At 38.2% G+C, this 27,735-nt stretch overlaps 3 protein-coding genes across 3 annotated transcripts; all 3 read left to right on the top strand.

Annotated features, from left to right (window-relative positions):
- The first annotated feature begins 2,036 nt into the window (after nucleotides 1-2,036).
- On the top strand, nucleotides 2,037-9,539 carry gdpd3a (glycerophosphodiester phosphodiesterase domain containing 3a). Its single transcript, XM_054607795.1, has 10 exons — nucleotides 2,037-2,352; nucleotides 2,782-2,824; nucleotides 3,367-3,502; nucleotides 4,109-4,154; nucleotides 4,303-4,421; nucleotides 4,653-4,742; nucleotides 4,908-5,041; nucleotides 5,226-5,285; nucleotides 5,589-5,640; nucleotides 7,428-9,539. The coding sequence occupies exons 1-10, from the start codon at nucleotides 2,214-2,216 to the stop codon at nucleotides 7,554-7,556; spliced, it is 948 nt and encodes a 315-aa protein (XP_054463770.1). The 5' UTR covers nucleotides 2,037-2,213; the 3' UTR covers nucleotides 7,557-9,539.
- A 1,438-nt stretch (nucleotides 9,540-10,977) lies between these two features.
- ypel3 (yippee-like 3) lies at nucleotides 10,978-17,144 on the top strand. Its single transcript, XM_054607721.1, has 5 exons — nucleotides 10,978-11,275; nucleotides 13,677-13,795; nucleotides 14,054-14,097; nucleotides 14,833-14,941; nucleotides 15,863-17,144. Exons 2-5 carry the CDS (start codon nucleotides 13,679-13,681, stop codon nucleotides 15,950-15,952), a joined length of 360 nt encoding a protein of 119 aa, XP_054463696.1. The 5' UTR covers nucleotides 10,978-11,275; nucleotides 13,677-13,678; the 3' UTR covers nucleotides 15,953-17,144.
- A 2,382-nt stretch (nucleotides 17,145-19,526) lies between these two features.
- Nucleotides 19,527-27,500, top strand: atp6v0ca (ATPase H+ transporting V0 subunit ca). Its single transcript, XM_054607537.1, has 3 exons — nucleotides 19,527-19,705; nucleotides 25,162-25,345; nucleotides 26,315-27,500. Exons 1-3 carry the CDS (start codon nucleotides 19,630-19,632, stop codon nucleotides 26,517-26,519), a joined length of 465 nt encoding a protein of 154 aa, XP_054463512.1. The 5' UTR covers nucleotides 19,527-19,629; the 3' UTR covers nucleotides 26,520-27,500.
- The last annotated feature ends 235 nt before the right edge of the window (nucleotides 27,501-27,735 follow it).

Below are 27,735 nucleotides of genomic sequence, written 5' to 3'. Positions count from 1 at the left end.
TGCCCTGAATTCTGGTACTTCCCCAACTAAAAAAAAATGGCTGACTGAGTCAACCCTCTCATCTGGGCTCACTCCCAGAGGCAGCGACTGCCACCCTACCACAATAAGAAGGTGATGGATAGTTGGCTTATTAGTATTTGAATCTTTGTATGAAGTGTCTTAACATTTCTAAACTACAAAGCAACCACAAAGTGATGCAAAACGATCACAAAAGGATCAAGATGCTGGGCGATACGGCCCAAATCTTCTAACATGATATTGTGATGTGAAACAACACATAATAAATAGCTTTAAGTGAAATTATAGAGGAAAAACAACAAATCTAGGCATCTTCACATTGTGATAATCATCTCTGTGTCGTCCATTTAAGGTGAAGAAGAAAAAAGCCTTGAAGCTTCCACATGTAAGGAACGTAAATCGTCGTCCAAATAATGTTTATACCCTGTAACACAGATGGTCTGCTGCTTTTACACAACATCATGAAATAAACGATTTAGAAAAAATATAAACAATATACATTTTTATATCATATGACGATATTCAACGTCATAATCCACATCCGTACCAAGACACCTAGTCTGGGTGTCTATCTGTGGATCCTTACACATTTTTACCTATAACCAAAGCACTATGAATATATGAATCTGGCCTCCACATAAAGAGGTTTCTGAACCCCGTTAAAGGTCTTAACAGGTTTAACTGAATGGTTAGAGGCTACATTGTGTGTGTTTGTATATCAAAACGTATTATGGGGTTGATTGGTGGGCAAAGACACTTTATTGGGGGTCATAAAAAAAAAAAAAATCAGCGAAGAGTATTACAAAAGAAAACCTGCAGCAAAGCTCTGGTGCTGGTGTCACTGATTGTTACCATGGAAACCCTGTTCAGCAGGTGTTGCCATGGAAAATTGTAACCATGGAGACGTGGCTCTAACTTTTTAGGTTTGTAGTAAGTCTTTATTTATTATTGTGGATGTGTATCACTAGTATCACACTGATCTCAGAGCAGACGAAAGTTTCCACTAAAGAAAACCCCGAAATAAACCTTTGTGACTCCAGAAGTAAACTTCAGGACTGAGAATCGTGTGACTGAACATAACTGTGATGCATCTCACCACGAAAGACGTAACTTGCTCTTCCAGCTGTGCAGCTTTCCCACCTTCATACGTGACATGTCTGAGCGTGGCTTCCCCGTCCGACCCTGACATTCCCAGAGTCTTTGGCCGCCGGTGGAATGACAGCAGCCACGTCCTCTTATGAGGTCAACGTCTATCTGAAGACAGAAAAGTAAACAGACGAAGGAGCATGATCTGTCAAAATGACTTCATCTGACCAGGACTCATGTTTTGTGTGACAAAAGGAGACACCTGCAGAATTAAGAGAGTGCTGGAAAAGTCACATTGAACGTTGTTTTGTGAATAGATTTCTCTCTTCTGGTGAAAACCAGGCTTGTTGTGACATTCAGAGCCGGGCTCTGCTATTGAACCTGAACAATACAGCACTTCACTCTGCTGACTTTGTACTGTATGTATAGTGAGAACGCGTGCTTGTGGACGTGTAATTGTTTTCATATTTCTGGTCAGAGTTGAGTTTACATATCTCCGCACACCACCTCCCCTTTGTCAAACACACACAGGCGTAGAAATCTGCTGCACTTCAGGACGAGGCCTTTTGTCTTTAACAATTATCAGCTGCAAACTATGTTAATGCACAATTACAAATGAACACAATCAATCTGGAAATGACAATTAGATGCCAACAATGCTTATTTATCATAGAATGTTAGTTAATGTCATGACTCACACTAACATAAATCCTAGTTGCTCAGGTATGACACACACACACACACACACAAAGCAACTAGTATCCCAGTTGAACAAAAGCAGTGTGAAGAGTGTGAGATAGTGTTGCCAGAGGCAGGGGAGAGTCCAGGAGAGAGGGAGAGAGGGAGGGAGAGAGGTGAGCTCTGAGTTTAGAGCTGGTGCTTTATTAACAGAGTTTTACAGCTGTGAAGGTGTTGAGATTGTGCAAGACGGAGGCTGTGTTCACTCGTATCCAGTCTGTCCAGTTTTTTCTTATCTTCCAAGAAATACAGACAGCAGTTTGTCTTCAGGAAAGCTGTTGGATCTGTACACTCAAAGTGGGATTGTTGCAGATCTTCATTATCTTTTGCTTGTGTGAGAATCACTGGACTGTGGTGTTTGCAAGGAAAGGATGAGCGGTTTTCTGTACTTCGTCCTCCCGGTTCTGGGTGGATACACCCTCAGCTCGGTGTACCTGCTGAAGAACCCGCACATTCTCCACAAGAAGAAACGCACGGCTTTTTACTGCACGCACATCTCACACAGAGGAGGTAAAGGCTTAGTTCACTCACTTGTTGCACACACCCTGTTGGGTTGAAGATCTTGTGTTTGATGTCGAGGTGAAGGTGGAAAACTTTATTTTTCTCAATAATGTTGTTAACCTGCAGCAAAAATATGTAAAATCACTACACTTTGATTGGAAACTCTATTTTAGTGTCTCACAGTGTATCTGGCTAATTCAATATTTGGCAATGTTTTATTAAAATCAATATGATTTTTTTTCACCACTGAGGGTTCACAGTAAGTTGTCTGCTCAGAGGTTTTTCTTCTATCCACCGTGTCCTCCTCGCCTACAGTAGAGACAGTGATGCAATATTCTCAGAAAGGATTCCCAGCTGTGAGAAAAGTTGTCCAAATGTAGCGACGTGTGTTTTCTTGGGGACTGGTGCTTCAACCCTAACTCCTCTGTTTGTCACCAGGATGTGGGGAGAGGATAGAGAGCACCATGGAGGCGTTCACACAGTGAGTACCAAACTCAGGAGGTGAGCGACGAGGTGTGAATCGAAGCGTCCTCGAGCAAGTCTGAACCTGAAGTTGCTACCCGGTTGCTTTACAGCAGCTCTTAATGCTTAGGATGGGTTAAAAGCAGAGGTCAGACCTCATGTATGGATCTATATGTATATATATACCCAGGCTCTTAGTGGACTGCAATCTGCCTCGATCTGCTCGGTAGAGAGAGATTTGCAACACATTTTTGGGAATCTGCAAAAATATACTTTTACTGCTAAAATATAAATCTAAAGAGTATTTAAGATGCTGGTTTTCAGGGCTGCATTCAATCATGTACTGTATAAAATAAGTGCAAAATATGTGCTTCATGAAATATGCAACAATTTGAACAGTCCTTTGTTTGCTGTATCAATTGTTTATGACGACAAGTCTTGCATGAATTTTAGTTTCCTGTACAGCATTTTAGGAGACGCCTGTTGGCTCACAGTTCAGAAAGCTGGAAGAGTAAAAGCAAACAAAAGCTGTAGAAGTAACAAATGTACGTTTTCCTCCAGTGCGGTGCAGCAGGGCACACAGATGCTGGAGACGGACTGTCACTTAACCCGTGACGGACACGTGGTGGTGTCACATGACGAGAATCTGCTGAGGCAGACCGGCCACGACGTCACCATCTCCTCACTCAACCTGCAGGTAAGCAGCCGGATCCTTCTGTTGTCAGGACAAAAGGTCACAAGGTCAAGCTGAGACACAAGCTCCTGCTGAGGCCAAAAATAGCAAGTGGAAGGGGGATGAGATGCTCATATCAAACATTAACTACTAGCGTTTACATTTCAAATAAATATGTATATATAGAGAACTATATATATACTTTAAATTCACCCACAATGCCTTGCAGCCACATTTCACACAGCATGCATGATTTCTAAATGAGCAAGTTACTGCACTTAGATAAAACCTTGAAATGCATCTTTATCGTCAATGTGTGTGTTTGCAAACTACCTTCATTAATGCTGCTGTGAGCCACAGGCCCCTGAAATGATGTCATAAACACACCTATGCCGTGTGTTGTACCAGATTAAGACACCGAAAAGCACACAAAGGGTTGTGTGTTCTGAAACATTTAGTCCTTATATTAAAATTGATGTCCTTGTTTGACTTTGCATCCAACTTTATCGCGTGCAGCAACTCCTCTACATTACGTGGATGAACTTTTTAAAATGGTAATCACAATCAATATCATAATAGTATAACTTTATAATACAACTTTCTCTTTACATCTGCTTTCAACTCTTTTAGGATTTGCCTCTGTATAAAGAGAGACTGGAGGTGACCTTCTATAAAGGTGAGTTCCTCCTCACATTCTCTTATTCTCAAACATTAACGGAAAAACATTTAGTGAAGAAGTAGAACAGAAAGTGTGTGTGTGTGTGTGTGTGTGTGTATGTGTGCGTGTGAGTGTTGACCTTAGTTTTCACACATCCCTCCTCCAGGTCGCTACAGCAGCGGTGCAGACAGGAAGTTTGCTCTGCTGGAGGACGTGTTCAGGAAGTTCCCTGAGATGCCCGTCAGCATTGAGATCAAAGAGAACAACAACCAGCTGATACAAAAGGTGCAGTACATTTTTTAAAAAGGAGCAGTTTCAGCAGTTTGCTGCAAAGATGTAAAAGAATCTCCAAAATATGAAACTGTTCATGCTTCTGTGATGCTCAGCAATTTTAAACGTAAAAGTGGTCTCTTTCAAAGACAACAAATTCTTCTTATGAGCATTTTCTTTAACATCAACATATAGGCTGATACACCTTCATATCTCATTGTTGACCCTCTCTTGTTCTGTGTGTAGGTGTCTGACTTGGTTAAACGCTACAACAGAGAGGAGATCACTCTCTGGGCCGGTGTGAAATCAACCGTCATGGAGGAATGCCTCAGGACGGTACATACACCACTTGGGGGAGACAAAGATACTTGTGCAGCATCAATTCACAGCCAACATCACATTTCTTTTTGCCTTTGATCATATTGTAATTGCATGTTTTTAAAGGAAGAACTGTCTCTGCATCAGTGTTGAATCCCCTTCTGTATCTCTTCTTCTCCGTAGAACGGCTCCATGCCGTACAGCTTCTCTGGGGGCCGAGGTGTGCTGCTGCTGCTCCTCTTCTACAGCGGCCTGCTGCCCTTCGTCCCGCTGGGAGAGAGTCTTCTGCAGTTCTACCTGCCGTGCATCATCAACAGGTGAGGCTGCATGTCGAGTCCACGTGTGTGCCCATGCATGTGGTATTATACAGAATCTGAGTTTATACTTTGTTGGTTACTACTTTATTTATCTCTCTCTTCTTCTCTAAGTTGATGCTCGATGAGAGATAAATGTGTCACAATACAGATGTGTCTGTTGTTTTTCTGTCTCTGTGTGCTGAAGGACTTTCATTCCCGAGAAGCACATCCTGAGGAACAAGCTGGTCATCTCTTTGTTGGACAAGTGAGTGAAAAGTTTCCTGTGACTTTGTTTTGATGTAGAAATCTATATAGTCACCAACCATGTCAGAGAAGAAAAACTTAAGGCATGAATGAGAAGATTATCAGCAGAAAGGGTGATGCTTTTATGATCATGAATCAGATATTGGATTACAATTATGTTGTTTGTTGTACAAATTCTGAATGTTTTACTGCTATTTTTTGTAAAAACTGCATATATATATATATATATATATATATATATATATATATATATATATATATATATATATATATATATATATGTTTATCTTTGCTGTCTTTCCAGAGTAACAATGAGGAAGAGTCTGTTTAAACACCTCGCGGCTCGTGGAATTCAGGTATGAAACCACTTATGTATAAGCAGAGTTGATTTCATTCATGATGCTTTTTTTAGGTGCATCAGAATAGGAAACACCAAAGGAAATGAATCATCTGAATTTTAAAATCCGGTGTTTAGCCAGAGATACTCAGATAGGTTTCCATGAACTGTTGGTATTCATTATCCTCCACCAGTGGTGAAAACATCCACTGGATACCTTTCAACACCTAGCTTCCTAAATCCTACAGCTGAAGATGAAATTAAATAGAAATGTATTAATACAGAAGCAAATTTTTGTGCCAGAGATTGACCAAAAGAAGAACAAGAGAAAAGCGATTGATTAAAATATGCATACATGTGTATAGTACATTACATTACATTACAGTCATTTAGCAGACGCTTTTATCCAAAGCGACTTACAGTCAGTAGTATATTACATATCATTCACCCATTCACACACTGATGACAGGCTACCATGCAAGGTGCCACCATCAGACTCTAACTAACATTCATCATCCAGTCCACACCGATGGCAAGCCTTCAGGAGCAACTTGGGGTTAAGTGTCTTGCCCAAGGACACATCGACTGCCGAAGCCGGGTATCGAACCACCGACCCTCTGATTGGAGAACTACCTTGCTCTCCACTACGCCGTCTTATAGTGTATAAGAAGTAATACTAACACCAGTGCAAAATAGAAAAGCAACAAGAAATACATTTAAAAATAAAAATAAAAATAGAAAAAGCAAATTACAACAACATAAGAATAAAAACAAGAAAATATAAAGTGTATGAGGAAATAATAAAATATACATTTAATACAATTAGTATACTAAAATAGAAAAAGTAATATTGTCCATGTTAGTCAGAATAATAATGACTGTCATATTGAAAAGTATTAAAAAGTAATATTGCACATGGTATATTGAAAGTTATATTGAAAGATGTGGAATCTCAAATATCAAATCATAATTCTCGGATGCAAATAAACAAAAGCATTAGCAGATTTCTCTTTTCCCCTTGTGTCTGCCTGTGACTGATCATCAACTGTACAACCTAATTTAACCAAAGCACTAAATGGTTTAATGCACATCACATGTCAGTATTTCGGGACTAATCGTAAAGCTCTCACAGGCGTGTGTTTGGTGCATCATCTCTGTCCTGATGTGAGCCGTCTCTGCTGGGATGAGGTCACCCACATCGTCCTGCCATGACATGTCACCGAATAGTTTGAGCATGAAAACAATTAAAGTCATATGTCAAAGAGTTGTCAGCTGCTGAAGGCCTCAACGCATTTGAATGCTTATGAGAGATTCTGAGGTAGTAACTAAGAAAAGCTTGTCCTCTCGTCATCCACATGAAAACAGAGAAGGGAGATTTCCTCCAGCAGAGAAACCACACAAAGAAAACATGCTCTCATGAGTAAGTAGTAGTAGTAGTAGTAACAAAGAAGACTTAAATATATGTCAGTATAAGTACTCTGTGTATATTTCTAACACTAAAGAATATCACAATGCTGCTGCCACGACATTGATATCTGTATTTTTGGTCACACTGCAGTTTGTGATGCTCCGATGTCTCACTTTAAGCTGACGTCTGCTTTATATTATGACTACAGTGTTTTTTGTTATTGATGGTCAAGTCACGTATTGTAGCTCGAAACTGCAGGAGGGATGACAGAGAACCCTTCCTCTCTATTTATTATATAGAAGGTGATAAAAAATATTTGAAGTATGTAGTTTTTAGCTGTTAGGTCTGCAGGACCCTCCACCGATCATTATGATTGACTAATGTTTCTTTAATTGCAGGTGCATTTGTTTGTGTGCAATAAAGACGAAGACATAAAAGCTGCATTTGAAGTCGGGGCCACAGGAGTGATGAGTGACTACCCGACTCTTCTGTCCAGCTACCTCTGCAGAAACAGAAGTCAGGATTGAACCCCAACAACGCCTTCACATCACAACAACAATTAATAACTCAGAAGCTTTCTGATGACGAGGATTGTGTAAAGAAAAGACTGTGAAAGAGAAGAAAGTGTGAGACCCATTTCATCCACCGGGACAAGATGAGTCGAGGAGTTGTTCGTCTATTAGACACCATGCAGTGGGAACAAAACTATCATTCAACTCTCTAATCTCAACCCTTCAGGTAGACCTATCTGCTATCAGGTCGTTTCTACGGCAACCACCCTCAGAGTGTCAATCACAGCCCAGACTCAATGATTCTTCTCAGAAGCAACTATAATGCTACATTTTCCCCTTTATTATTGCACATTGGCCAGAGTAGAGAAAGGTTACAACTAGACGGACAAAGGTTTACAGACCATCTTTATGTTTATGTTAGTTTATGTTTTGTACGTGTGAAAGGGTGTTGTGTGTTTATGTATGTGTAAGAGCAACCCGAAGAATGTGCACGTGACGAGGAGGAAATTGAGGAATAAATGAATAAACATCTGTAAAAATATAATTTAAAACATTGTTAAAAAGTGGTAGAAAAGGACAAATAAAAACACAACATGCACACATATAGACATAACAATAATCATAATCATCAAAGGAAAAAATCATAAGAATAATTTCATAATGTAAAGCAGAAGGCTCCCCCCTATTTCCTTCTCATTACCTGGGGTAAAGTTTAGTTTGAACAGCTCTGACAGTGAATTTGTAGATATATAAGTTGACTGGTGCATTATGGGATTTGTGGTGTTTCAGCTGCCACATCCCAACTTGTGATCCGTACTGGGAGGACAGAGGATTTGGTCCAGTTTACAGAATAATTAGAAGTTTTTATGATCTTCCAACGCCAAATTTCTCTAATGTTGTAAATAGATATTTTAAATGAATCTTATCAAAAGCTTTTTTCTCTATCAAGGAACCCTTTGGTGGTTTCTTTATTAAACTGAGCAGCCTGCATGTATTACTGAAAGAGGTAAAAGGGTTTGATCTGCATGGATTATAGAAGGAATCACCTTTTATGGTCTGTGACTGAGACCTTTATGATTTTTATCTCTGTGTTTATGAATGAAATGATTCGGTAGCCTGCTGGTGGATTAGGGTCTTTGTAGGGTTTTTAAAGAAGTGAGATTTTGGTGGCATCCATGTTTGTTGGGAGTCCGGAGTTTTGTTTCATTTCAGTCAGTCAGTTTGTGAAATAATAGTGCAATGGTTCAGAAGTGTTACTGAAGTGAATATTTAACCAGCTGCACCAGGTCACCTGACAATCCCATTTCTCATGATAAGAGAGAAAATGTGACTCTGTTTTGACTTTGTCTGATGTTATTTCTGGCATTATTTGATTTGTTTGAAGTGGGTAACTTTGAAAAATACATAATTTGGGACAAATCACTTGGGTTTATGCTTTTATATATTTTTTTGTGCTTTTTAAAAAGAACACAAACATGCTGGAAATTAAAGCAGATTAAAGGTATACTTATTGGTTCTACAAATGTATCCATATGTGAGTAGAGTGTCTTTAATGTAGTGTTTAATAGAGTCACTCATCTACTGTGCAGGCACACACAAACAGAGGGTTTATATGTACAGTTAGCCTCACCTGTGTCCTTGTTTTTCTCAGGCTACGGTCAAAGTCCGGCCACACCGCTGTGATAATAATCAATCACTAGTGGGGAAACAAAGGCTGCACTTTTCTGACCTGACTTGTGCTTTGCAGTGTGAGTCAATGGAGGATAAGTGTATCAGTGCAGACTGAGGTATTTAATACAGCAAAGAGCAAAGGTTTAAATGATTGACCCAGAAGAGAAACAATTCAACCAGGTCTGTAGCTACAGTTTAAGACACATGGCATTCACCAGTAATATTTATAGCGTCGCTTATATATATATATAAGTGTGGTTAAGATCCAAATATTACACATGTTGGAATTAGACAAATAAATCAAACCTTACAGGGAAGGATTTCCAAAAAGGGACTAACTTTTATTTATTTTATTAACTTTGTCAATTGTCAGAGAAATGAATCTGCAACAATTGTGATAATCAATAAATGGTTTACATTATGTTATAAACAAAATATGAATATGTGCTATTTGTCTGATTTTTTTAAGATAGTGAGAGTGTGTTTAGGTGTTAGTAACATGTCTGATTGATGGTGCTGTGCTGAGGGAATGTTTTCCTCCGTGCAAACGGCCTGCATACAACATATAGGCTCCACATTTACAGTACCAGTCAAACGTTTGGACACACCTTCTCATTCAACTACTTTGAAGAATGTAAAATATAAAACATATTCTGGTTTGTTGAGCATTTGTTTGTTTACTACATAATTCCATATGTGTTCCTTCATAGTTTGGATGTCTTCAATATTAATAAAAAATAAAGAAAAACCATGGAATGAGAAGGTGTGTCCAAACTTTTGACTGGTGCTGTATATACAGACAGAAACTATTATAACTATTGTATTGCACCGAATAAGATAAGATAAGATAAAATAATCCTTTAGTCCCGCAGCGGGGAAATTTACAGGATTGCAGCAGCAGCCTATTGTGTTCGTATTAGTTTGTTTCTGTACTTTTGCTCTGGTTTATGCTTTAAGATGCTTGTTTAAGAAAGGAGATGCACTTATGACTTCTGGTGACTAGTAGTTCTCTTGAATACCTATGTTGAATACACTTATTGTAAGTCGCTTTGGATAAAAGCGTCTGCTAAATGACTGTAATGTAATGTAATAGAGGATAGTGCAAACAAGAGACATAGTAAAAAAACAAGATCAAAAATAAGTATTATAAATAAGCAAATAAAAATAAAGAAGAAGGTGTCCAAACTTTTCACTGGTACTGTACATATAAGATAAGATAAGATAAAATAAGATAAGATAAAATAATTTATTAGTCCCGCAGCGGGAAATTTGCAGGCTTACAGCAGCATAGAGTAAAGTGCAAACAAGAGACATAGCAAAGAAAGACAAGATAAAAATAAAAAATAAAAAAAAAAATAAAAAATAAAAAAAAAAATAAAAAAAACAAGTATTATAAATAAGCAACAAAAACAGTAGAAAAACACAACAACTGAAATATAATATTTACAGACAGAAATGGCCTCAAGACAGAAATAAAGAGACAACAACAACCAAACCACCTCTGAATCTTTACTGTCAAAAGAAAAACATTCCCTGAATATAATCACATAATAATAATAATAATAATAATAATAATAATAATAATAATAATAATAATAATAATAATAATAATAAAATAAAACACTTATTTTATGTAACTTTGATCCATTTGCAGCCCACTAAGCATAACAACACTCACACCGACGTCACATGAAGGGCCCTCATGTGACGTCCACTCTGATTGGTTGACCCACATTCCCTACGTCATACGCGGCCTCTGATTGGTCGAGGCGGATTTGTTTTGCAGACTTCCTCCTCTGCGTGTTTTCATAAACAAAACACATTTTTTGGACGCAGCCGCACAGTCGAGCTGTCAGCCAGCCAGCATTGTCCGATCCCTGCTTTAATGTCGCACCTTTCCAGCTTTATTTTAAAGCTTTAAATTCAAAAATCAAAGAAAAAACAAGCAAGTCTGGGTTGTCTTTGTCTTGGTCGACGCACCGACAGCTCGACCTCTCTGCAGCCGATTCTGCTGCATGATCTCCGGCTGTGAGTCACTCTGGTCCGCACGGAGCTCCTCACAGGTGAGCACACACTCACACACACACACTCACACACACACACACACACTCACACACACCTGGGCTCATGCATTCTGCACCAGGCAGCTCAGAGACAACATGGAGGTGTTTCCTGTCCTGCAAGCCCACAGATGTGTGAGGCCTTTTTTTGGGGGTCATTGTTTAGTCTCACTGTGTATTTATGGCGCAACAACATGCTGCAAGGCCTGACTGCACAAACAACCCTCTGCAAAGTGTCTCAACCAGGAAGCAAGCTCACTAAGCTGAGTCCTCCTGACACAGTGCATGCTTTATGTGGATATATGTCAGTGTCTGCATGGTTCACCCAACAGCACATTTTACTAGTACTTTCATATATATATATATATATATATATATATATATATATATATATATATATATATATATATTCCCTACTTTCTTACACAGTAGTTTTATTTTTAACAACAGCTTTGTTTACATGGTTTTTAGCCCCACCTTCTTACACAGTAGTTTTATTTTTAACAACCTTTTCCAGCTTTGTTTACCTTGTTTTAAGCTGCTTGTATATTCTTGTAAATTGTTCTTTAAACTGTGCATAGGAACATGCTGGAAATTAAAAGGTATACTTATTACAAATGTATCCTTATGTGAGGTATATATACTTATTGTTTTATTTTTACAAATGTATCCTTATGTGAGTAGAGTGTGTTTACTATATACACATATTTCCCCACCTTCTTACACAATAGTTTTATTTTTAACAACCTTTTTCAGCTTTGTTTACCTTGTTTTAAGCTGCTTGTATATTCTTGTAAATTGTTCTTTAAACTGTGCATAGGAACATGCTGGAAATTAAAGGGTATACTTATTGGTTCTACAAATGTATCCATATGTGAGTAGAGTGTGTTTAATGAGGAATATATGTCAGTGTCTGCATGGTTAACCCAACAGCACATTATTTACTAGTACTTTCATATATATATTATATATATATATATATATATAATATATATATATATATATTACCCCACCTTCTTACACAGTAGTTTTATTTTTAACAACCTTTTTCAGCTTTGTTTACCTTGTTTTTAGCTGCAATTCTACTTTTCTTGTAAATTGTTCTTTAAACTGTGCATAGGAACATGCTGGAAATTAAAGCATATTAAAGGTATACTTATTGGTTTACAAATGTATCCATATGTGAGTAGAGTGTGTTTAATATATACACATATTTCCCCACCTTCTTACACAGTAGTTGTATTTTTAACAACCTTTTCCAGCTTTGTTTACATGGTTTTAAGCTGCTTGTATATTCTTGTAAATTGTTCTTTAAACTGTGCATAGGAAGTGTTACTGAAGTGGCATTATTTGATTTGTTTGAAGTGGTTGACTTTGAAAAATACATGATTTGGGACAATTCACTTGGGTTTATGCTTTTATATTATTTTTGTGCTTTTTAAAAAGAACACAAACATGCTGGAAATTAAATCATATTAAAGGTATACTTATTGTTTATACAAATGTATCCATATGTGAGTAGAGTGTGTTTAATGTAGTGTTTAATATATACACATATTTCCCACCTTCTTACACAGTAGTTTTATTTTTAACAACCTTTTTCAGCTTTGTTTACATGGTTTTAAGCTGCTTGTATATTCTTGTAATTGTCCTTTGAACTGTGCATAAGCAACTTAAAAATCAGAGTCAAATTATTTGCATATTTACACACATACAGTACCAGTCAAAAGTTTGATTCTGCTGATTCTGATTCAAACAGATTAAAATGTCCGATGCTGTCTGCAAGGAAAAATGAAACATAGTCCAAATTAATATTCTAAATTATGAGATGCTGATGAAAAGTTATGAGGTTCTAAATCACATCTTATCAATTTGATTAAAAAAGTTACTGATTTACCTTGCTAACTAACTTTTCATCCTTTTTGTTTCTTTTTCCTGGTTGGGAATGGACTTTGTAGTTTTAAATCAATTAACTTGGTCAATAAAGTGTGAAAGTCAGTAGGGGCCTGAGCCCAGGGTTTTGTCTTATAATGTATTTTTTAAATTCTCACCTTACTTAACATAATCATATAAAAAAGACAAAAGCCAGCAAAGTATTTGTAAAGCTGCAACCAGCAAATCATTGGTTCATACTTGTTTGGAATACAAAATTGATTGTCAGTATGAATGTTGTCTGGCCAGTTCATGCCTCAAAGTTTATTAACATTAAGGTCAGGGCATGTTGGGTGAAAGCTTTGCAGCATTGTGTTTTTTATTATCAGATGTGAAACCTGCCCGTGTCTGATATCTTTCACTTCCTCACTGAAAGCTGAAAATGTAATCAGAGTGAGAATGTTGAATTTTCATGTATGGTTAACCGGTTGGTCTTAGGAGACTCTAACTACCATCTTGCTTCCTTCCTCAGACATGGTGAAGCTGACAAAGGCCAAGACGTTCCAGGCGTACCTGGACTCGTGCCACCGTCGCTACAGCTGTGTGCACTGTCGCGCCCATCTGGCCAACCATGACGATCTCATCTCCAAGGTCGGTATGCTGCCACTTTGTTGTTGTTAATAATCGTTTAAGGTGGCACCAAACGCCGCCCCATGACTCTCACATAGTTTAGAAAGTAGGAAAACTGGAAAAACTGGACTGATCTAATACAAAAATAAATCTCCCAATGTTTGTAGACATTTAGGAAATTAATAAAAGATGGATTTCATATTGTGTTTTTGTTTGATTCACAGTGGAAACATGAAGCATTTTTCTCCTCTTATTTCATTTTTCATCCATGTCTCTTAGTCTTTCCAAGGCAGCCAAGGCCGAGCCTACCTCTTTAACTCTGTGTGAGTATTTTGTTTTTATATATTACTACACATTATCACGATGACTGTATAAAAGTCACTATGGTTATTCATATTTTAGGTTTCCAGTTGTATTTTAATCTCCATAATCACTGTGTAGACTGGTAAAAGTGACTTGTAGTTTTTTTTAATGTTCTTTTCTATTCATTACTTTGTAATCAAATCTTTTCTGATCAGATTAGTGTTAGTATTAGATCAAGTGTTTTTGTGGGTCACATAAACAAAAGAAGTTAGTGAATGTATGATCTTCTTTGTTTTCCCAGCTTATCATTTCATTATTACAATAGTCAAGTTTTCCATGAAAACTAATTCCCAGTGTCAGACACAAACCACATCACCAACAGATAATTCGATTTTCTCTCGAATGAACCTTTTAAGTTAACTTTAGTGACGCTTCTTCTGGGTTAGTGGGTCAGAAATACACAGAATCCAACCCTGAAATGGGAGCCCTTTAACTCCAGCACTTAATCGAACTTCAAGGTTTAAATCAAATTGATGCTGATCATGTGTTTTAGTGAAGCTCCGTTCTAAATGTTTTCTTGGAAAGGCATCTTCCCCGTGACTGTTTCGTGAACCTTTTTTCCCCTTAAACTAAGCAATATAGGACGGTAGGTCCTTTACTGGTTGTAAATGGAAATGAGAGTAGATTAATTACTGTGAAGCCCTCTGTCAATCAGAGAGGAGCTGCTGTTTGACATCCCTGCGTTTGGTTTTCAGGGTGAACGTCGGCTGTGGTCCTGCGGAGGAGAGGCTGCTGCTCACAGGACTTCACGCAGTCGCCGACATCTACTGTGAAAACTGTCACACCACGCTGGGCTGGAAATATGTAAGTACGTCCATGTGAGAGAAATAGAAGCTCATTCACATGTTTGACCAAAGGGGTTAACATGGTTCCCGCCACAGATACTTGATTTACGGTTCAGCGTCAGATTTCACCCGTTGATGGATCCACAGAAACATTAGCAGGATGTAGCACAGGTGATCTGATCCGTGTCCTGCTTTACTTTTAATCCCCTCTGTGATGCAGAGTGATGGCAGGCTCCACACGTACTTAGAAAACTGGAGTTACATCCAGGGGATTTATTTTATTTGCAGTGTTTACTTTTATGAGTGTAGGAGCTGAACAGAATGTTTGCAGTGGTTTTTATAAATGTGTGTTACTGAAAAGCAGAAGCTTGCTGAGCTATCAACAACCTCCCTCTGGTTACAGAAACTTGTGGGAAAAGACATAATCAGATGAAAATGACCAATCACATTTCTTGTGGTTTCTTTGTCGCTGTAGTGTAGTTGTGTAATCACATTTGTGAGGAAGCGAGCGTCAGCTACGTTGTGGTTACAGCGGTAACATGCGTAGAGCCAGAAGCTACTTGGTAACCTTCTAACACACTTTTATTTCTCTCTGCATATTTAATGACGTTGCTGCAGATGACATAGTTTGTTTATTGTTATTTACATGAGGATATAGCTTTTTAACAGGCAGTAGTTTAAAAAAAATGAAGCACACATTTCCACAACTTATTGTTACTCATTGTATCATACTGTAATATGTTACAATGCTTTGTAGGAGAAATAACTTTATTGATTGGGGCCGAAAGCTACAGAAACAAGTGATCATAATAAACAAATTGTATTATAGTTGAAGTAAATGAAACATTAGAGTGTCCTTTTATTTAGACTACTACTGGATGGTTCTTACAGTTAAAGTCTGATTACTCTTTGATAACACTTATGCATCTCTCTCCTGCAGGAACAAGCCTTTGAGCTGAGTCAGAAGTACAAGGAGGGGAAGTTTATCATCGAGCTGTCCCACATGATAAAGGACAATGGCTGGGACTGAGAGGGAAATCATCATCTTTCTCCATGACTTTTTTTCAAAGGTTGCATCCCCCTCGACTTAAAAAGGGTTCCAGTGTAGCTTCCTCATCCCGCGTACGAGCCATCGCTGTGTCTCACTTTCACTTCGTACGGCTTCGCAAAGAATAGCATGTGGCGCCTTATCTTTTTCTGCTCTTCATGTTGTTTTTCCAGCGACCACAACAAAACATTTTGCTGATCTTGCTATCCAGATTGCTAGTTGTGCTGGGGACATGGACTGAATGAGTGCAGGGTTTGTGTGTGAACGACTGGGAGACGTAGTCACGCAGGCGCGAGTGCGTGTTGGATTTTAAAGCGTGTGTGTTTGAGTGATGAGCGCTTCACAGTCTCGCCGTGTGGGGACGAGGCCACGGCAAGTCAAATAATCTGACCTTTTTTACATATGAGATGCAGTTATTTGGGGTTTTCCTTTAGAGTTTAAGGTGAACATTTAGACATATCTGGCCCAAACTGAGTAAAGTATACTGGCCTGTTTAACCCGTAGATCATTTTTGAGTGATGAAAGGGTGTGGGAATGCTTAAAGCAGTGGGAGGGTTTTTTTTTTTTTTTTTATCAGTGACATTCATGTTTTTATGGTAAGAACTGAAACACTTGTTCATATTTTGTTAAAGGCAATCAGGATGTTGAATTAGTGACGTTAAAGCCCACAAAAGTCTCCTGCAGGAATTCTTAAATCTGGTATGAATGTCTTCTGCTTGTAGGTATACATTTTAGTGTGTGTGTGTGTGTGTGTGTGTGTGTGTGTGTGTGTGTGTGTGTGTGTGTGTGTGTGTGTGTGTGTGTGTGTGTGTGTGTGTGTGTGTGTGTGTGTGTGTGTGTGTGTGTGTGTGTGTGTGTGTGTGTGTGTGTGTGTGTGTGTGTGTCAGTGCTGAGATGTCTTTAGCTGGATGAAGCATTAGCCTGGGGTTCACATGTAGACTTTCCACTGCACAGTCGGGACATCTTCACTTTTACCTAATGCTGATGAGATCTCTCCTTCATGTGTTTTGTGTGTAGTCTAACACGGAGCTGCCGATCAAATCACTCAATCGTGTTAGAGCAAAGTGTGATTAGGATTATGTAGCATATTTATGGTGATTTTTAATGTCTGCTTATTTCATTAAAAGTGTATTATTTTATCCTAATCTTTCATTAAAATACAGTGTGTCTGTAACCTGTGGTTTGTTTTCTTTTGCTTGTGATATGTTATTATATATTTTTTTAATCTTGTGTCTGATTCCCACACACATACTTTAATTATTAAAACAATAAAAGTAACAAAGATAATATGCAAGCCTGATCTCCAACACTTGATAACTGATCGTTTTTATTTCTTTATTTTTTTTATTTCTAAGCTGATGCATGTGCCTTAATATTGTTGGAACAAACCGTCCTTAACGTCACAATTTCAGTTTGTAATTTATTGTCTAAACATGAATGGAGGGAGTAAAAAATCCATCAGGATGCAAGCAATAAATGAGCCAACAGATGGCGATGTGGATACTGCTGGAATAATGGTGTATATTGGGACTTAGTAGTAAATTATACCTTCATTATGTATATAATATATAATCACTATTTTAGGTTCCCTTATGGTTCCATTCGGCACTAAGAGGCTGATTTCAAAAGGCGTTTTTTAAAAATGATATAATAATAATATATAATAATAATTAAAATAACATGCTACAAAAAGTATAACTGATGTATTGTAATATTTCACAACATCTAGCATTGTGTTTACTTACAACACATATTGCAACACGTAAGTTTGTTTGCTGCAACAGTCAAATTACTCAATTTGTTTCAGGCTTTTTTTAAAAACAAGTAGCAAAGCAAACAAAAGACATTTTATTAACGTTTCCAACAAAGTAAATTCATATCATCCTCCTACTGTAAGGAAGTGATTGTTGAACTTGGAGCAGGAACGGGTCACATGTTGAAATGCAGCGAGGAGGCTGCTGACAGTCATGAGTGTGCAGCACATTTCTGGCTCTCTGCTTTCACTTTTTATTCCTGTATAAGATTTAAGTACATTATCGAGACACAATTGAACTAAAGGCAGTAAGAAATGTTATATACGTAGCACTGAGGGTGGTTAATTCAATATTTTACCTCTCTTATCCATGTATTAATTCATCATAACTCTGGTGGGATATTGATTAAAAATGTATTTATACGTTTTTAAATGAATTCTACATTAATTTATTATGTTTGGTTGATGATCCCACCCGTTGAACAGGTCAGGATTGAGTGCCTTGCTCAAGGACTCTTCAACAAGATTTTGTTTAAATTTTTTGTTTTATTTAAAATCAAAAGTAAACACATTACTGTTGTAATATTCTTGAAGGTAGTGGTGTCACTTTAGAGGAAATGTTTGATCTCCATCCCTCACTGTTTTATGATCCCTGTTTGTTTAGATTTTATCTGCTGTTCTAAATATGTGTTGTTTTTATCTGCTCTATTATATTCCTAGATGTTTTTCTCTATAAAACACTGTAAAGCACTTTGTACAAAAAGTGCTACAAGATGGATAAAGTTTATTATATCATTACTATTATTATTCTGAAAATGCAAACTGTGCATGATTATTTTCAAGGCAATGGATTATTAAAAGCTATGACAAAGATCTTGACATGTTTGTCTCGTACAAAAAACATCTTTCATCATCAAGACTTACTGAGGGATGCTGTGAGAGCAAAACACAGAAACTAGACTGTGTAAAGAAGGTAGAACAGGATGTGGTAAGAAAAAATGTTGAATTATGAGGTGACATGTTCTTATAGCTGCCATTACATTTTACAGTGTCACCTTGACACAGGCAGATCCAATATGTGTCTCCAGGTCACTCAATCAGGACAGTCTTAGTTTGTTTACATTACATTACAGTCATTTAGCAGATGCTTTTATCCAAAGCGACTTACAATAAGTGTATTTAACATAGGTATTCAAGAGAACTACTGACCCCAGAAGTCATAAGTGCATCTCTTTTCTTAAACAAGCATAATGTTTGACTCCTAGAGAAAATCTAATGTTGTATTAAATTGACCTCTACTTGTTATTATAAATAGGTATATCCAACATACTGCTGTGTAGGAGAATGGCTATATACTGGATATTATGGTCATTTTATTAATCTTGTTTATTTGTTGTTCCATTTTTAAACTATAGAGCAAACACCGTGTTTATGCTTGATTTTACTATCTATTATCTTATCTTATCTTATCTTATTTCATGCCTATAATTAAAACAACAGCATGCTTTCAACTGCAGTCAGTCCACTTGCAGCAGAACATACCATTCCACAGCCTACCCCTGCAAACACTACTTACACATCATATTGTAGTATTAAATATATGTTATGTGTGTGTGTACAAATTGTGCTTACATTACTATCTAATAAGAATAATTAATATAATTTACTTTACAGTGCGTTAAACAACAATAGTTTGATATATTTCTGTGTGGAGCACCCCCGCGTTTTGCGAGAAAGTGGACCGGTCCGACATGGCTTGATCACGTGATTTTTTCCGAATCGCCATTTTCTTCTTCTGCACCGGTGATCTGGCAGCTCCGGAGGAGACGTGAATAAAAGACGACGAAGAAGAAGAAGAAGAATAATTAAACGTAGAAGACGAAGAAGAAGATAAAAGATAAACACGATGTCTTCCTCAGAGAGCCCAGAATACGCGCCGTTCTTCGCGGTGATGGGAGCCTCCGCGGCCATGGTGTTCAGCGGTAACTACACGATTTCCTTCACGGGCCAACTCCTCTGGTTAGGTCACAGCAGTGATGACGTAGGCTGACCAGGAGTGTGTTCATAGTGTGGTTATAGTGTGTTATAGTGTGTTTATAGTGTGTTTATAGTGTGTTTATAGTGTGTTCATAGTGTGTTATAGTGTGTTTATAGTGTGTTCATAGTGTGTTTATATAGTGTGTTTATTGTGTGTTCATAGTGTGTGTGTGTTTATAGTGTGTTTTCATAGTGTGTGTTTATAGTGTGTTCATAGTGTGTTTATAGTGTGTTTATAGTGTGTTTATAGTGTGTTCATAGTGTGTTCATAGTGTGTTCATAGTGTGGTTATAGTGTGTTTATAGTGTGTTCATAGTGTGGTTATAGTGTGTTTATAGTGTGTTTATAGTGTGTTCATAGTGTTATATAGTGTGTTTATAGTGTGTTCATAGTGTGTTTATTGTGTGTCCATTGTGTGTTTATAGTGTGTTCATAGTGTGTTTATAGTGTGTTCATAGTGTGTTTATAGTGTGTTTATAGTGTGTTCATAGTGTGTTCATAGTGTGTTTATATAGTGTGTTTATATAGTGTGTTCATAGTGTGTTTATAGTGTGTTTTTATAGTGTGTTTATATAGTGTGTTCATAGTGTGTTTATAGTGTGTTCATAGTGTGTTTATAGTGTGTTCATAGTGTGTTTATATAGTGTGTTTATAGTGTGTTTATAGTGTGTTTATAGAGTGTTTATTGTGTGTTTATAGTGTGTTCATAGTGTGTTTATATAGTGTGTTTATGTGTTTATAGTGTGTTCATAGTGTGTTTATATAGTGTGTTCATATAGTGTGTTCATAGTGTGTTTATAGTGTGTTTATAGTGTGTTTATAGTGTGTTTATAGTGTGTGTTTATTGTGTGTTTATAGTGTGTTTATTGTGCAGCACAGGGAGGGCACACAATATACTGCTGGTTGTTGTTGTTGTTGCTGTTAATGCAAATTATTGGTTTATTGTGGAGTTTATTGTACAGGAAGGGCCTGAGTGATGGAGACTGAGGGGAACATCCATTCATCTGTTCATTCATCCATCCATCTGTCCATCCATTCATCCATCTGTCCATTCATCCATCCATCTGTCCATCCATTCATTCATCCATCCATCTGTCCATTCATTCATCCATGCATCTGTCCATTCATTCATACATCCATCCATCTGTCCATTCATTCATTAATTCATCCATCCATTCATTCATCCATGCATCCATCCATCTGTCCATCCATTCATTCATTCATGCATCCATCTATTCATCCATGCATCCATCCATCTGTCCATTCGTCCATCCATTCATTAATTTATTCATCCATCTGTCCATCCATTCATTCATCCCTCTCTCCATCCATCCATTCATCCATCCATCTGTCCATTCATTCATCCATGCATCCATCCATCTGTCCATTCGTCCATCCATCCATTCATTCATTTATTCATCCATCTGTCCATCCATTCATTCATCCCTCTCTCCATCCATTCATCCATCCATCTGTCCATTCATTCATGCATCCATCCATCTGTCCATTCATCCATCCATTCATCCATCCATTCATTTATTTATTCATCCATCTGTCCATCCATTCATTCATCCATCTGTCCATTCATTCATTTATTCATCCATCTGTCCATCCATTCATCCATCTGTCCATCCATCCATTCATTAATCCATCTGTCCATCCATTCATTAATCCATCTGTCCATTCATTCATCCATCTGTCCATCCATTCATTTATTCATCCATCTGTCCATCCATTCATTCATCCATCTGTCCATCCATTCATTCATGCATCCATTCATCCATCCATTCATCCATTCATTCATGCACACCCAGTTTGTCAAAGAGGAAATAACCCAATATGCATCATTGTTATGACATCACGTGGCACTCTGTGGAGTTTGACCATTGAACATCCATCCATTACATTACATTACATTACATTACAGTCATTTAGCAGATGCTTTTATCCAAAGTGACTTACAATAAGTGTATTCAACATAGGTATTCAAGAGAACTACTAAGTGCATCTCCTTTCTTAAACAAGCATCTAAAAGCATAAACCAGAGCAGAAGTATAGTGCAGAAACAAATTAATATGAATACACGTATTAGTGCACACCCAGTTTGCCAAAGAGGAAATAACCCAATATGCATCATTGTTTATGCATATTTCTGTTGTATTTACAGTCAATCAGGTGATTCCTGCAGACACCTGTCTCCATAATGTGGAAATGATTGATTGGTTTGGTTATGACATCACATGGCACTCTCTGGAGGTTGACCATTGAACATCCATCCATCCATCCATTCATTTATTCATTCATGCACACCCAGTTTTTCCACGAGGAAATAACCCAATATGCATCATTGTTTATGCATATTTCTGTTGTTGTATTTACAGTCAATCAGGTGATTCCTGCAGACACCTGTCTCCATAATGTGGAAATGATTGATTGGTTTGATGGTTTGGTTATGACATCACATGGCACTCTCTGGAGTTTGACCATTGAACATCCATCCATCCATTACATTTTACATTACATTACATTACATTACAGTCATTTAGCAGACGCTTTTATCCAAAGCGACTTACAGGAAGTGTGTTCAACATAGGTATTCAAGAGAACTACTAGTCACCAGAAGTCATAAGTGCATCTCCTTTCTTAAACAAGCATCTAAGAGCATAAACCAGAGCAAAAGTATAGTGCAGAAGCAAATTAATTTTGTCAAAGAGGAAATAACCCAATATGCATCATTGTTTATGCATATTTCTGTTGTTGTATTTACAGTCAATCAGGTGATGGCAATTCCTGCAGACACCTGTCTCCATAATGTGGAAATGATTGATTGGTTTGATGGTTTGGTTATGACATCACATGGCACTCTCTGGAGTTTGACCATTGAACATCCATCCATCCATCCATTCATTCATTCATTCATCCATCCATTCATTCATGCACACCCAGTTTGTCAAAGAGGAAATAACCCAATATGCATCATTGTTTATGCATATTTCTGTTGTATTTGCAGTCAATCAGGTGATTTCTGCAGACACCTGTCTCCATAATGTGGAAATGATTGATTGGTTTGATGGTTTGGTTAAAATATGATAATCCTTTATTAGTCCCGCAGCGGGGAAATTTACAGGATTACAGCAGCATAGAGTAAAGTGCACAACAAGAGACATAGTAAAAGAAAAACAAAAAATGGTTTTGACATCACGTGACACTCTGTGGAGTTTGACCATTGAATGACAGTTGTCTCATATCCAGGGGTATCTACCATCCGACACCCGAGCTCTCTCATTCATACATTTAGAAAATCTGTAAATCAAACTGCATGAACCTTTGATTCATGCCAGGGATTGCCGTGGCTTTAAACCTGAGATGGTTCCCCGTCGTGCCTGAAGGAATGCATCTAAAACTCTACATTTTGTAATGACAATGACCAAGAAACTGTGTTTAATGTGGATCGGTCACATTCGGGCAAACACCCAAATGGTTCAGTCCATCTGTAATCAGTAGGTGGTGTCTGAGGTGTCTGTTCGGTAGCTCGGGTATACCTGTTCTAAATCAACGACATGTAGGGACTGTTGTTCTTAGAAATAACACTGCTTCATCGTGCGTCGCCATTTCGACACTGCTACGACACTGTGTCGCAAAGAAAATGTGAAACACAGTTATACTTGTATAGCTCAGCACTGCCTGAGGCCTCTGTTTAATGCTTTTTCCTACACACCCCGATGCACACGGAGACACCTTGACAGAAGCGTTATTTGGGCTTTAGAAGCTTTGAATCAGAAATATATTATCCCCTTCAGTAATACCTCCGGTGTGCTGCTGAAGTTTCACAACCGTTTCAATGTTCACGATGGATTTCTTGAGGTGACACTCGAGGCAGCTCAACTGAGAATCCAGTAGGCGACATCTGTGTTTGACTGAAGACCCACGGGACATGTGATGTCCATCCTGATCAATTATCTAAGGGATGCACAGTTGGTGACAAGTGGCACATGATGCATTTAACATTGTAGGGGTCAGAAGTTATGTTGTACTTTTTCTTTTGTGTGGCTGTTCCCTCCCTGAATAGAGTAGCTTGGTACAGAGATGGTTTAAATTGTTGGAGAAATGATGGGTTGCTTGTTCACACAATTCTTGCTAAAAATTGCATGTAGTGAGTCGATAAGAACATGGCCCTCGAGAGTGTCAACACACCCACATCAGAAAGTGAGAAGTGGTGGAAGGATTTATTTATTTATTTGCCCCTGCTGGTTTTAATGATTAGCTGGTTACATCCTGTTTTCAGAGTTCTTTCTGCTTGTTGTCGTCAAATCCATGTATGATGAACAGTAATTGGCCTCCCTGCACAGTGTGAAGTTATCCAGGTAACAGAGGGTAGCACAGAAAACCTGGCACTGCCTTTTTCCATTTTTCATTGTGCTGACCGTCGTGCTGGTCATCCATCTGTGGAGAAGGATTGCTGTGTCAAATAACTGTAGTAGATTAACCTCTACCTGGGATAAACCCTCACATGTGATGGGGTTTGCCTGGTGAAGGAAGGGTAAATGCAAGGAAAGTAATTATCTGGCTGACACCTGAACAAACAGCTGGACGCGTGAGTTTAATCAGCACCTCACAAAAACTGAGCTTCAGTCCTCTAGTCTGTATTTGTTTGCATAATTTAAACATGGTAAAAGACATAAAATAAGATAGCTCATGGGAGGCAGCAAACCAAGGGGCTTATACATAGTCTTTTAATACAATTGCGTTTAATTGTAAACATCACACAGCAGGATGATATGATTAAGAGCAGATAACGGAAACCTAAAAAGGGAACTTGGAATCAAAAACAAGTATACAGAAAAAAAGGCTACTGTATAGTTTTAGATTGAACAAGGTATACTGAACAAACTCCCAACGTACTCTCAGTGACCTTTTTAATGTGCAGTGTGATTATAAATATGTGACAAGCTGATAACAGTGAGGCGTGAGGTGACCGCAGAGCAAAAAGGGAAACTTAAAATGTATAAAATAGTTTAGAAGTGGGAGAGGTTTTATGGGTCCAGATTACAACCATCAATCACTTCTCAAACATGGTTTGTGAGGAAGCATTAAAAACTAGCACGATACACCTCTTTTTTTTTTTTTTTTTTTTAAATTCAATTATATATATATCGCTTTTTTTCTCAGTTATTTATGGCTGGGCGGGAGAACTCTGGCAGTCGAATATCATCCGCTGTTTCATTTTGTCGGTTACCTGCTCGTCAGATCTGAAATCGATCGTCTTGATTTATTATTCTCACCAAGCCGGATCCGAAATCCATTTTTTGTCTGGCCTGAGATGTTTTTGTCAGGAATCGTTTGTAAACACCGACTGAACTGAACGGCTGAATTAACAGGAAGTCTCTCCTCTCTTTCGCAGCATTAGGAGCAGCGTATGGGACGGCGAAGAGCGGCACAGGCATCGCTGCCATGTCTGTGATGCGGCCAGAGCTCATCATGAAGTCCATCATCCCCGTGGTCATGGCTGGTATCATCGCCATCTACGGGCTGGTGGTGGCTGTGCTGATAGCAAACAACATCTCTGAGAGAATCACTCTTTACAAGTAAGATCAACCTCTGATACAGGAGTCCATTTCATACAGCATCTTCTCCATATGTATGCTTTTGAGATGAAGCACATACACATAACCCCAAACCTCCTTTACTCTCAGACACAATAGAAGAAAAAACCATTTAAGTCAAGTAACTCAAAGAGATTCATTAGTCAAATAGTCCTAAAGCTACTAATGATGTCTTTAACCACTACTTATTTCAACCACTTTACGAAGCCTTTTATCTGTTTTTGCTAAATGTTTGATTTTCTTCTTCACGGTACATTTACAATTTCAATTAAATTAATTTTGTAAATGCAAAAATCACAAATTAGCCTCAGAGGGCTTTACAATCTGTACACATACGACATTTACTATGTCTGCCTCTCAGTTGTGTTGTGTTTGGCAGGTGGTGAACAGCTAACTGGTCACAACTTGTTTTCTGAAACAAGTGTAGATGTGATGCAAAAACTTTCTGTGGTCATGAAGCCAGATGTTATTCTACAATTCTCTGTTTTATCATTGACGTTTATGAACCACACTGCGGACTGAAGTCTCTGTTATCGGTGACAAACATAGTAACGACTGCATTTTTATAAACTATGATAATCTGGTCCTGGGTCACATCTTTGGTTTGAGGATTTGATGTTAAGTGCAACTTCAGCTGCTGCCTTAAAGCCCTGACACACCTTCTCATTATTGTAAAAATGCTGAATATCGCAACCGATCCCCGATCTAAACACACACACACACACACACACACACACACACCTTACCAACCTACAGACAAGTGTGGCTTTATGTGATTGGCTGGTTTAGCTAGTTGCCCCAAGTCACATTTGATTGGATTCATTAATGAATGAAGATGAGAAAAAAGAGAAGGGATTCAAAACTGATTTGTTAATTTGACATACATATTTATTTAATCGTATTATATGTTTCAGGCGGTTTAACCTTGTTGAATTTGTTTCTTTCCAACAGGAGTTTCCTGCATCTCGGTGCTGGTCTGAGCGTGGGCCTGAGCGGTCTGGCGGCCGGGTTCGCCATCGGCATTGTGGGCGACGCCGGAGTGCGAGGCACCGCCCAGCAGCCCCGGCTTTTCGTGGGCATGATCCTGATCCTGATCTTCGCTGAGGTGCTGGGGCTCTACGGCCTCATCGTGGCTCTCATCCTATCTACAAAATAAATGTCCGCATACAAACACCATCTCATTCATTCCACAACGAAGCAGCAAGAACAAATAGGAGAATTTCACCTACTTCCATTACACGCCGAGGGTCTGACAGGATGGGATGGCAACAGAAACATGTCGGCGGTCGACTTGACAGCTGTGTCCCCAGTAGATGTGATCTATCCATATTGTTTAAAGCCATCCAGTTGTGTCAGGTCTTGTGAGTACTGAACGGGCATGAAGATGTCGTGGTTGTTGTGGGATAATGTGTGGACAGTCTGCTTGATTTGTTGTCTGATCTTAACCTGTACAGTGAACCAGAGTCCCTCCACCCCTGTAAATGTAGTAACCAGTCTGTGCTGTGAGTGTGAGTATCAACGTTTATCCCTCTGCCCAGTCCCCTCCTCTGATCTTTGTTTTCTGTTGGTGATTTTGATCGTCTTTCTCCGTTTGGAGACTGCTGAAGAATCATGCACACTAGTATTTTTATGTTTCCATGTTTGTTTTCTGGGACCATTTTTGAATCACAGTGGTGAGGACCTGTCAATACATTTTTTTTTTTTTTTTTTTCACTATTTATGAAAAGTTAAGAAGACTTTGACTTAATGAAAACTGTTTAAATGGAATAATGTTTATTAAATACCCTATATACATAAAATATATAAATTATCTGTGTATAGTTGGATTCATTGCACTGTGGGTAATTGTTCTAAGTGCTTGGAATTCCTCTGGATGTAGTGTGATTATTAATGGAGGATGTCCACATGTTGACATGGAGTTGACAGTGTGTGCGTGTATGTGTGTGTGTGAATGACCTGAGTGCATAATGTGTGTGTGTGCAAGTCTTTATGTTTAATATGACATTCTCCAACACTAGTATCGTTTACCTGTAGTGCTGCTGTCTTGGTTTTGTTTGTTTGTTTTGTTTAAAGCTCACTGTTCAGCCATGCCTGTCAGATTTCCAAATAAAACTCAACCTCCTCCAGAACATCGATGTCGAGCTTTTTGTTTCTGGTATTAAATGAATGACTTAACTTGCAGTGTCGACGTCTTTTTAGGCTTTTAAGAGTCTCAAGCATCCGTCAGCTGACAAGTGAGTTTCACAAAACGTATTTCAATTCATCCTGAAGAGGACACGAACGTCTCATCTTTATATTTTTAATTAAAGCATCTGTTGATAATCTTCTGACGAGGGTGACGAAGGGAATTGCTTGTTTAATTCCCTCAAGGT

Source organism: Anoplopoma fimbria, chromosome 11 (genome assembly GCF_027596085.1).
Source record: "Anoplopoma fimbria isolate UVic2021 breed Golden Eagle Sablefish chromosome 11, Afim_UVic_2022, whole genome shotgun sequence".
In the NCBI taxonomy this organism is placed as follows: Eukaryota; Metazoa; Chordata; class Actinopteri; order Perciformes; family Anoplopomatidae; genus Anoplopoma; species Anoplopoma fimbria.
Note: the sequence above shows the minus strand (reverse complement) of the source record. Positions and strands in the feature narration are given on the sequence as shown.